Raw genomic sequence first — 12,155 nt, 5'->3', positions numbered from 1 at the left:
TTCTCAGCTCACTTCAGGTTCAGCTCTTTCATCCGTGTTTGGACCAAGGCTGTAATGAGATCAGGAGCTGAGTGTTCCCAGCAGAACCCAAACTGAGCATCAGTGAGCAGATTATTACTGAGTAAATGCTGCTTTGTCAACAACCCTTTCCATCGCTTTTCTGAAGATCAAGAGTAGGCTGATGGGGTGGTAATTAGCCGGGTTCGATTTGCCCTGCTTTGTGTGGACAGGGCATTCCTGGGCAATTTTCCACATTGCTGGGTGGAGCCAGTGTTGTAGCTGTACTGGAACAGTTTGGCTAGGAGTGTGGCTAGTTCTGGAGCACAAATCTTCAGTCCTATTGCCGGAATGTTTCCAGGGCCCATAGCCTTTGCAGTATCCAGTGGCTTCAGCTGTTTCTTGATATCACATAAAGTGAATTGAATTGGCTGATGACTGGCATCTGTGATGCTGGGGACCTCTGGAAGAGGCAGAGATGGGTCATCCACTTAGCACTTCTGGCTGAAGATTGTAGGAAATGCTTCAGCCTTATCTTTTGCATTGCTGTGCTGGGCTTCCCCATCATTGAGGATGGGGATATTTGTGGAGTCTCCTCCTCCTCCTCTTCCAGTTATTTGTTTAATTGTCCACCACCATTCGCAACTGGATGTAGCAGGATTGCAGAGCTTAGATCTGATCCTTTGGTTGTGGAATCACTTAGCTCTGTCTAATGCATGCTCCTTATGCTGTTTGGCACACAAGTAGTCCTGTGTTGTAGCTTCACCAGGTTGACATCTCATTTTTAGGTATGCCTGGTGCTGCTCCTGGCATGCCCTCCTGCACTCCTCATTGAACCAGGGTTGAACCCCCAGCTTGATGGTAATGGCAGAGCAGGGGATATACAGGGCCATGAGGTTGTAGATTTTGGTTGAATACAATTCTGCTGCTGATAGTTCACAGCGCCTCATGGATGCCCAGTTTTGAGATGCTAGATCTGTTCAAAATCTATCCAATTTAGCACTGTGGCAAGGTCACACAACACGATGCAGGGTATCCTCAATGTGAAGACTGGACTTCCAGATTTATTTGAATTTAAATTCCACCACCTGCCAATGGTGGGATTTGAACCTGTGCCCCCAGAGCATTAGCTCGGTCTGCTGCCTTACCAGTCCAGTGACATTATCACTAGGCCACTGCTTCCCATAACTGATCAGGCCTGCACTAGAATTTCCCTGCTATTACTGGGCATTCCGATACAACTGTTGATAAATGTACTGACTTACTTTTTATATGTCTCATAATTGAAAGCAGAAGGAATGTCATGTGCAAATTAATCCAAAAGGAAAGGCAGCTTTCACCTCCATAACATGACCAAGAGGGGAAAACATCACTCAGAGAAAGGAGATAAAGCAAATTTGCAGTGTTTCAATATAATCAACAGATGCAGTTACACTTCAGTGTAGAAGTGTGACATTACCAACAATACAGTTTGAGAACAAAATTTAAATGTAAGCAAATTTTACCCAAATAATCAAACAATGTGCAGTAGGATTCAAAGTTTAAATTTAAATAAATTACCGTGGCAACCATCATGGTCTTTTTGATCACTCCATTTTATGGCACGCAAGTTCCCTTCCCAGGCTGCTGATGGCATTGAACCAGGTACACCTGAAGGATGGATATCTAGCATTAATACAGATAACAGCAATTATAAATATTGAAACCTTATCCGTGTGTTTAAAGAACAACCTTGTGTTTCATGCTGTTATCTATAATACAGCAGAGCTGCTAAATACTTTGGTTAAAATTTCCAGACAGTTCCTTAAGCATGGGAAATTTCCAATATAAATTTCCTATAATTGTGCAATGTTTATATATTAATTGGAAATTAAATCTTCCAAATGTGTCCCAAGGAAGGGTTTTGAGCCACGGAACTCCAAGATGGAGAACTGAGGGCCAGATTTTGCAGTTCACGGTGAGGCAGGGGTGCTTGTTGTTGACCTTGAAGGAAGCTGCCCACAAAAGATCAAACAGTCTCAGGCTGGTGGTTTCCCCATTTCCTGATGGCAGTTTAAAACTGGCAGCAAGTTGAGGTGATCTTCTTGCATGCAGCCGCAATAGTGTACAAGCAGCAAGTCCGCAAGTTAAAAAAAGTCACTGAAACTCTTCACTTTTAGCTTAAATTTCCACTTAGAAGTTAAAATTATTTAATTAGCTATATTATACAAGAAAGAGGAGGAAGAGGAGTAGGCCATTTGGCCCCTCGAGTTTGCTCTGCCATTCAGTAAGATCACGCCTGATCTGACTGTCACCTTAACTCCATTTTTCTGCCAGCCGCCCATAACCATCTACTCCATTGTAGATCAAATATCTAACTCAGCCTTGCACATATTCAATGATCCAGCCTCCACTGCTCTCCAGTTGAGAATGCCAAAGATTAAAAGACCTGAGAAAAGAAATTCCTTCTCCAAAGGCAAAAACTTCCAAAAAGAAAAATTTTTTAAAATGTGGGTATTTTTAATTTGAGATTTTTGATATTTTACCAATGAATTACTTTTTCAGAGCCAGTAAAAGGTGTTTAGCAGTAATCATGAAGTCAATACAGCTTTACAAACCTGCTTACATCTCATTCAAAAGGGTGTACCTTTTTCAATTGTTTTTAAAAGTGAGACGAACAGCATAGAAGCAGAAGATTTCATCAAACCATAATTGCAATCTGGAAACAGAGGGCTCACCTTATGCAGGAGCATAAACTCACTGACAGCAATTTCTGAGCATGTGTGGATGCCCGAAGTTGCTGCCAGTTTTAGCATAGTAATGGCAGTTTTGGGGTCATTATCACAGCAAAATCCAAGCCTTTATGGGTTATAGATTGCTCACTGATGCTGGTCGACACAGCAGCAATTTGAGATGAATTAATATTCAGACACATTAAAGCCTTCAAAAAGCATTGCTGAAAAAGACATATGTTGTCGAAGTTTTTCATCTTGCACTCAGGACGATTCGCAAGAATATGAAATGTTCCTTATACTATCTTGGCAGTTAACTGTCAGTCATCAGTTCACTGGTGCATTCTCCATGACAATACCTTTACCGGAGTCCACCTGCCAACCAATCAGCACTGTCTTCTCATGAAGTATAAATTGTTGTTCCCTTTACTTCTTAACAATTTAGAAAACAAGCACACACACCCCTATCTGCTGTGTAAAACCAGAAGGTTCTTTTATTCTTTTTCTACACCAGAGGGCAATACATCTGGGACTAAGCATGCCCTAATGTCAAGTTTTTTTTTTATATATATATATAAAAAAATAATGTCTTATTACAAAAAAGCATAAATGTTAAACACAAACATCACATCTCTTCCCCCTTTGGCCAGGAACAAATCGGTCAGGCGGTTTTTGCAGATTCGCTTTGGCCTAGAGAGGAGTGTTTGCTTCGGTAACTCAGTTTGTTTGCTTAGAAATGGAAGGTCCTGCTGTTCCATTTGTTTCTGTTCAGGTTCAACAGTTGCAGCTATATGTTCTACAAGTTTGTCAGTTGAAGCAAGTTGGGTTTCACCAACTGGAGACGTTTCCCAGAAATCTTCCACTGTGGCAGGAGATCCCTGAAATTTGGTTCCTTGGATTTGGCTTCTCTAATCTGGTCAGTGTCTCTCTTCCAGATTCCACAGGAAGATTCAACATCATAGGTCAGTGATCCTCAACACTTGATGATTCTTCCCAGGAGCCACTTTGGTGTTCTGCAGTAATTTCAGACCCAAACAGACAGATCCAGATTAAACTCACGAGTTGGTTTACTTGCATCATGTGACCTTTTCTGATCAAGTTGCCTTGAACCAACCTTTCCTTGCAAATCCATTCTGATACGCAGTCATCTTTCAAACATCAGCTCAGCAGGAGATATGCCTGTTATTAAATGTGGAGTGTTATGATACATCAGAAGTTCTTCAGCTTCAACTTCCGATCTGTTTATGTCCTCCCCTTCAATATGACCATTTTGAATGTCTGAACAAAGCACTCTGCTTCACCATTTGGTGGTAAGGCGAGATGAGAAGCTGCTTGATCCCATTGTTTCTCAGGAACGTTTGAAATTCACATGATGTGAACTATGCGCCATTGTCAGACACAATCTGCTCCAGCAATCCAAAAGTAATGAACACATTCTGGAGAGCATCAATGGTCTTTGCTGAAGTAGTCAACTTCAATTATCTGAAAGTTTAAGTCGTTCTAGTTCCTGCTCGATTTTCTGTTGCATCGAGTAGGGAACTGAATGTGGTTTGAAGAACCCCGGAGAAGCTTTAGCCTTCACGGCAAGTTTGGCTTCAATGTCTTTAATAACTCCAAGACCTTCTTTGAAGACATCAGTACGCTTGTCTAACAAGGGATGCAACATGGGGTTGCAATGTACTTTATTTATTTTATTCCGGTCCAGCCAAATTTCTTTTAGCCAGTTTCTGACCATAAGTGATGGACGATCTCCTTCCACAATGGTAAGTGGCAACCTTGCGATTTGATCTCCGTATTTAGCTGGAACAGACATTTTTCCAAGTACATTCACAGCCTCACCAGTGTAGGTGCTAAACTGGAGCAGGGTTTTCTCCAATGGGCATTTCTTGAAAGCTTTCTCCCATGTCTTCTCTGAAGCAATAGAAACAGGTGCTCCAGTGTCAACCTCTATTTCAACCATTTTATCATTTAAGGCAATGCCAACTTTTAGTGTCTCTAGTTTCAGATCAGGCTGAATGCAATACAATTGCTCTTCTGCATTGTCACTGTTAGTTTCACTTTCTGTCTCGCCTGGACTTGCATTACTTTTGTATTTTGTTCCCAAGCAAAGCGTCTTTTTAAACTGCCTGTTTAATTTTCAAGCACAACTTGTCTGTGTGCTCCTTGTGATGCCCTTTCTTGGTGGTACTGTGATCCTGTGTGCTCCTTGTGATGCCCTTTCTTGGTGGTACTGTGATCAGCATTTGATCTATATGCATGCTGTATGTGTCCTCTTTTCCAAACAGTAGTGGCAATCAGCGGTTTTCCACTTACAGGCTTCTGCATTACGCCCTGTTCCATTACAGCGTGACATGTTTGAAAGTGGGTATACCCTGACTTTACTATTTTAACTTCGGCATTGTTAGAATGCACTTTCAAATCTCCAGCTTGTTTCTCTGCCATTTCTATGCTTTGCACATCTCGAACACTTTCTTCAGTGTCAACTCTTGCTCTGCTAACAATCTACACAGAATTCTTTCATTTCTTAGTCCACAAGCCAAGTGATCACACAAAGCTTCTTCCAGGCAACCTGTAAAGTCACAATGTTCCACTTATTTTCTCAACCTCAGCCAGGAACTGGGAAACTGACTCTCATGTTGTTCTCTTCGGTGAAACTTGAATCTCTCGGCAATAGTTGCTGGTCTGGGATCGAAGTGCTTTTTCAAAATCCCTAATAATGATGATCCCATCCTCATCGCCGTTTGAAATGTTTTGTCACATCTTAATTTAGAAAACAGGCACACACACTCCTATCTTCTTCTGAACCCTCAGCTTCCTGTGTAGAACCAGAAGGTTCGTTTATTCTGTTTCTACACTAGAGGGAAATACATCTGAGACTCAGCACACCCAACTGGCAAGTTTTTTTATATAGCACTTTTTAAATAAAATGTCCTATTTCAAAAAAGTATAAAACTTTAAACACAAACATCACAAATAGACTGGATGTTAAGCAGTTCTCTTTTCCTAGAGAGCAGTACTCATCTTGAATACTGGGCGCATTATAATACCTGTGAGGTTGCTGTGAAAACTGCAATTATTCTATTTATTCAGCAGATCCTTATCCAAGCATATCTGACCTCCTAATCAATTCACTCTTGCCCAGAGTCTGTGGGCCAAATCACTCCGCAGTAACCGTGTTAATTTTTAATTACCACTCAATCACTAGATCCAAATGACCCTAAAGTCACAGCTATTCACATACGGTAAAAGAAAGAAGCAACTTGCATTTGTATAGCGCTTTTCACAACTGTAGACATCCCAAAACACTTCACAGCCAATTAATTCCTTTTTTTTTGGAAGTGTAGTCACTTTTAGAAACATAGAAAATTACAGTGCAGAAAGAGGTCACTGAGCCCATGGTGGCCATGCTGCTGAAAAAAGAGCTATCAAGCCTAATCCCACTTGCAAGTTCTTTGTCCATATCCATGTAGGTTACCACATGTCAAGTGCTTATCCAAGAATTTCTCAATGCAATGAGGGTTTTACAACATGAGGGTCTCTGCCTCTACCGTCCTTTCAGAGTGTAATTTCCAGACCCTACCAGCCTTTGAGCGAAGTGAAAATATTTCTCCTCAACTCCCCTCTAATTCTTCTAATTGCTGTAACTCTATTGCCCCAGGTTATTCATCTTGCTGCTAAGGGAAGTATGCTCTTCCTAACCACTCTATCTAAGCCCCTCAATTAAATCTCCCCTCAGTCCTCTCTGTTCCAAAGAAAAACAATTCTAGCCTATCCAAACTTCTTCATACCAAAAATGTTCCATTCCTGGCAACATCCCCATAAATTTCCTCTATACCCTCTTTTGTGCAATCATATTTTTTCCGTAATGCAATGACCTGAATTGTACACAGTACTCAAACTATGGCTTAACTATAGTGCCACAAATATAGATACCTCCTAGACATTCAGCATTCCTCAAACTACTGCTCTTGCTGCATTCTATCCACCTTTAGTGCTTTTACAGTTCTAGCATAATCTCCCTGCTCATATTAGATGCCTCAATTAGTACAGAAAGGTATCCTGTATGTCTTCTTTATCTACTTGTCCTACTACCTTCAGAGATCTGTAGACATACACTCCAAGATCCCTCTACCTTCCTCAGACTCCCACCATTTACTGTGCGCCCCCATGCCTTGTTTCTGCTCCCCAAATGCATTATCTCACTTCTCCAGACTGAATTGTATTTGCCACTTTCTCTTCACCTGACCAATCCACTGATATCTTCCTTGGGTGTACAACTTACTTTCAATCCGAAAACCAATTTTTCTATCATCTGCAACTTCTTAATCATGCCTCCTACATTTAAGTCTAAAACAATGTTATACATGACAAGCAAGGGACCTAGTATTGAACCCTGCAGAACCGTACTGGAAACAGCCTTCCGATCACAAAAACACCCGTCAAGCTCTGATGAAAGCAAAACGCTGCGGATATTGGAAATCTGAAATTAAAAACAAAAAATTCTGGAAAAACTCAGGTCTGGTAGCATCTGTGGAGATGGAAACAGTTAACGTTTCGAGTCCATATGACTTCTTCAGAGTTCTCATGTTAAATCTGTCAACCTCTACTCTTTGCTTTCCACCACCAAACCTATTTTGGATGCCATGGGCTCTTAAATTTCTGACCAGTCTGCCCATATGGTACCTTGTCACAAGCCTTGTGAAAACTCATGTAGTCTACAAATGTGTTATTCCTCGTTACCTCCTGAAAAAATTCAATCAATTTGGTCAGATAAAACCTTCCCTTAACAAATCCATGCTGACTGTCCTTGGTTAATTTATGCCTTTCTAAATGACAATTTATATTGTCCCTCAGATCTTTTTCTAATGCTCCAAACATCGAGGTTAAACAGACTGGCTTGTATTTACTCAAACTATCCCTTCCTTTTTAGAAGTACATTATGGACCAATCCTCCAGCAGCATTCCCGAAGCCAGAGGAAGACGGTCAGAGCCTCCACTTTTTCCTCCCTTGCTTCTCTTAGCAGCCTGGCATACATTTCATCAAGGTCCGGTGATTTACGCACTTTCAAAGGTGCTAAAATCCTTAATACTTCCTTTCTCATTATGTGTATCCTGTCCAATATTTCATGCTTCTCCTCCTTTAGTAGAATGTCTGCATTGCCCCCTCTTCTGAAAAGCATTCATTAAGAACCAGGCCCACATCTTCTGCCTCGAAACTTATTGGTCTCTTACCTTTCCTTAGTTATTCTCGGTTTTTGTATTCATCAAACTCCTTAGGGCTTTCCTTGCCAATTTTTAAAAAAAAAAAATGCCCTTTCTTTGCTTTCCTAATTTTCTCCTTCAAAATTTCACCCTGCACTTTCAATGCTTATGATTTCTGCTCTTGGTATCCTGACGTGGCAATAAACACAATTTACATCATCCACTGTATGCTCTTTACATTCAGGGTGGGGTGGTGGTTCTAAATTTGGGAGCGTCCCCTTTTTCTTTGTGAGAACAAATTTGTTCTAAACCCTCTTGATCTCTTCCTTGAATGTTCATTCAGTGGGAGACACTGATTTATCTTCAAGTAGCTGTTGTAAGTTGGGAAATGCAGCAGCCAATTTGCACAAAGTTCATAGAAAGTTCACTAAGCTGATTCCTGGGATGAAGGGGCTGTCTTATGAGGAAATGGTGAGCAAGTTTTGCCTATACTCATTGTGGTTTAGAATGCAAAGTCATCTTATTGAAACAAGATTCTGAGGAGGTTTGACAGGGTAGATGCTGAGAGGATACTTCCCCTCTTGGGGGAATCTAGAACTAGGGGGTACAGTTTAAAAATAAGGGGTCTCCCATTTAAAATGGAGATGCGGGGTAATTTCTTCTCTCAGCAGGTCATTTGTCTTTAGAATTCTCTCTCCCAGAGAGCAGTGGAGGCTGGGTCATTGAACATATATTCAAAGCTAAGTTAGACAAGATTTTTGATCAACAGGGGAGTTAAGGGTTATTGTAGGAGGTGCAGGCAGGAAAGTGGAGATAAAGGTCACAGTTAGATCAGCCATGATCTTATTGAAGGGTGGTGTAGGCTCGATGGGCCAAATTACCTACTCCTGCTCCTATTTATGATCTTATGACAAGCTTTTTATGCAGTGAGTGGTTAAGATCTGGAAATGCACTGCCCAAGGGTGTAATGGAGGTAGATTCAATTGTGACTTTCAAAGGGGAATTGGATAATTATCAGTGGAGAACAAATTTTCAAAGCTCTGAGGAAACAGCAGGGAGGTGGAACTAGCGGAGTTGCTGTCGCAGACAACCAGCATGTACATGATGGGCCGAACAGCCTTCTTCTGTGCTGTAACCATTTTATGATTCTATAACATGTTACTCCCAAACACCAATTAGTCAATTTGATCAATCAAGCTAAATGACAGCCTCCTATTCTGTAAGGTCCATGGTTCCAAAGGTATTCAGATTTCAGCTTAGGCAGGATTGAAGGAAAAGTTAGACAATTAGGTATTACACTTATAGAAAATCTGTGCATGACAATACAGTATATAGAAAGATCACAATGTGCATTGCCAGGTAGTGCCTAATTATGATCAATGGTGCAGAATTTAATTTTTGTGTAACAATTCAAGCCATTTTACATTACTGAAAGTTGTGAGGGAGCCAGAACCATATATCGCAACATGATATCAAGTAACATTCAGCCCAGAAACATAAAGATATTGCATCATGATATCAAGCAACATTCAACCCATTGCTCTTGATTTAGCTGACTTTTAAAAATCATTCAGAATATATCCAGTAACTGGCAAGTGAACCAAATTCCAATTACTAACGTGCAAGCTTGATCCTACAATGAGGATTTCTACAACAGCACCATTTTTTTTTTTTTATTCGTGCGGTTTGAGCATCGCTGGCCAAGCTAGCATTTATTGCCCATCCCCTTGTTCAGAGGGTATTTAAGAGTCAACCACATTGCTGTGGGTCTGGAGTCACATATAGGCCAGACTAGGTAAGGACAGCAGATTTCCTTCCTTGAAGGACATTAGTTAACCAGATGGGTTTTTCTTTTATATACAACAATCAACAATGGTTTCATGGCCATCATTAGACTTTTAATTCCAGATTTTTATTGAATTCAAATTCCACCATCTGCTGTGATGGGATTCACTGCACTTAGCTCTTGTGATTTATGACAGCAATGAGCCCACTGTCAAAACTCTCATTCTACCCACTCGATTCTTTATTTATATACCATCATGGTGAGGAACGTTAGTGTCTGGAATAGAATTCTTCAAATTTCAAGCACATCGCTTCTGTTATCAAGCGCTGCCAGAAACAGAGTTATCTGTTATCGTTATCTAATTTGCCCAACACGTCCCAACTCGTCAAGGTGGAGGGATAAATATTGTTAAAGACACCAGGGAGAACACCTCTGCTCTTTGTCGAAATAGTGTCATGGGATTTTATGTCCACCTGACAGTGTCAGATGGGATCTCAGTTGAAGTCTCATCCAAAAAAAAATCTTCGACAGTGCCAAACACCCTCACTACTGCACTGAAGTCTAGATTATATGCTCAAGTCTCTCCAGTGGGGCTTGAATCCACAACCTTCTGACTCAGTGAGACCACCCAAGCGGCTGCTGACACTCAAGGAGACTTTCATCAGTCGGGCCTCAAATTTGAACCTACTTCCCCCAACAAAAAAAAAATTGTAAAAGCTAGAATCTAAGGCACAGTTCCATTCTTTACGGAAAATGCAGGTGTTGCACATACCTGGTATCCTGTTTAATGTTACCCAGTAGTGTTCATCAGGACTGTATGTGTCTTTAGACCAGGTTAACAAATCCAAAGCTCGTTTGTCTTTCAAAATAAATTCGACGAATTCGATTGTCAAAGCATAGTAAGCAGACCCAAAATAAATGGTTAGGTTGTGGGGAGGGGGCGATTTCTGCTTCTTAGTTCTGGCCACATAGGATTTGTTGATAGACAAAACCTGCTTGTACACAAACTTAGTGCGGCCTTTGGCATGTTCTGGAGGCAAAATGCCTGGGGTAATGTTCTTCCCTTTGAACGTTTTGAGGTGCCTAATGATCTGCAGGTTGGTTTTGAGGGGATAATCTTGACCGCAGAGGTTCAGGACATACTTCCAGTTAGCCCTTAGCTCGAGGAGATCCGTCAGGCAGCGGATATCCGCCTCCAGCCGGGACATCCCTCCGTAGATGATGGGCTCCATCCTGGAGGCAAGGAAAACATTGCCGAAGCAACTCTGTAGCCGCTGCAGCTTTCTGTGGAAGTGCCCTGGGGATTTCTCATCCACGTGGATACAGTAGAGGTTGTGAGGTCGGTAAATGGCCCTGAAGAGGCTCTCGAAGGTCTCGAACTCCTTGTGCACGGTGATGATGAAGGCCAGAGGGAAGCTGATCTCCTCGGCTGTCAATGGGCTCCGGGAACAGTGAAGCAGCGTTTGTAACTCGCGGCAGTAGTCAGCAGCCTCCGAACCATCCGGCAGGCGGAGCGCTGCCGTGGGCTCCCCTTTCCACAGGAAGACTCTCTCCCCCTGGAAGAGGGAGTCACAGACAGACTCCCAGCCAGATTGCTCTCTTTGAGGGAGTCTATCGGGATTCTTGAATTTACCCCAACTCCCATCGGATTGAATCCGATAATACCAGTAGGAACTCACAAGCACGAAGAGCAGTAGCATCATGAAACCGACCTGGATCCTCTGCGTCGGCTCCATTCCTCGGAAAAGACCCCTTCTCTCTTTTTTTTTGTTGCTTTCAGCTGGTGCCTGCTAGACCCAAGCGGCGATGGATGGCGAAGGAGCCCCCTCTGTGTTTCTGATCTTTCCGCATTTGAGCGGACCTGACTGGGAGGAAGCTCCAGTAAGCCACACCAGGCGAGTGCTACCCAGCCGTCTCTTATCGCTCTCTCCCAACACTGCTGTACAGAGGGTGTGCCACAGGGCACGCACTCACTCACTCACACAACTCTCCAGTTTAACACTTTCCACTTGGGAACCCTTGACTGTGATTTAACCCGCTGGCTATTTCCAAAGTGGCAGCCCATTTTTCCTTCATCAGACAAGGAGAATGGTATCATGACTATACACACACACACGGTGACGGATTCATATGTTTAAACTCAGAAGCAAATTAGGAAACATTGTTTCAAAATCGGACTTTGGATGGTTAATTCTACACATTCAAGCAAAACCCACCCACTCAACATATCAGCCTATTAACTTCAAACCCTGAACAGGTGGTTATCTTATAAGTGGAAATAACCAGTTATTGAAGTTTTTTTTAAAGGCATTGTTTGTGTGCGAGGCTGGCAATTATGTTTGGCGACGGAATAAAAAGAAGTTGATGTGATTTAGGCGTAAGTAGCAGCAGCAGAATGTTTTATAGACTGAATTGTTAGTCGAAAATGGCTCCCTTGTTCGCCAGCTACATGATTCAAT

At 42.0% G+C, this 12,155-nt stretch overlaps 1 protein-coding gene across 3 annotated transcripts in view; it reads right to left on the bottom strand.

Annotated features, from left to right (window-relative positions):
- The window catches only part of LOC144679026 (N-acetyllactosaminide beta-1,6-N-acetylglucosaminyl-transferase-like), a 65,524-nt gene extending 53,662 nt beyond the window's left edge, over positions 1-11,862 (bottom strand). For 2 of the 3 annotated variants that reach the window (XR_013576227.1, XM_078539255.1), the window contains exons 1-2: positions 10,469-11,862; positions 1,558-1,647 (exon numbers count right to left, since the gene is read on the bottom strand). Coding sequence is in view for 2 of the 3 variants with exons in the window: in XM_078539255.1 (XP_078395381.1) it covers positions 1,558-1,647; positions 10,469-11,432 (1,054 nt within the window). In the remaining variant the exon portion in view is untranslated. The remainder of the gene's footprint in view (positions 1-1,557; positions 1,648-10,468) is intronic. The other variant, XM_078539256.1, reaches the window with a different exon arrangement.
- Between the last annotated feature and the right edge of the window lie 293 nt (positions 11,863-12,155).

The sequence above is a fragment of the Cetorhinus maximus genome, chromosome 3 (genome assembly GCF_964194155.1).
Source record: "Cetorhinus maximus chromosome 3, sCetMax3.hap1.1, whole genome shotgun sequence".
In the NCBI taxonomy this organism is placed as follows: Eukaryota; Metazoa; Chordata; class Chondrichthyes; order Lamniformes; family Cetorhinidae; genus Cetorhinus; species Cetorhinus maximus.
The sequence above is the reverse complement of the archived record's forward strand: the minus strand, read 5'-3'. Positions and strand labels throughout refer to the sequence as shown.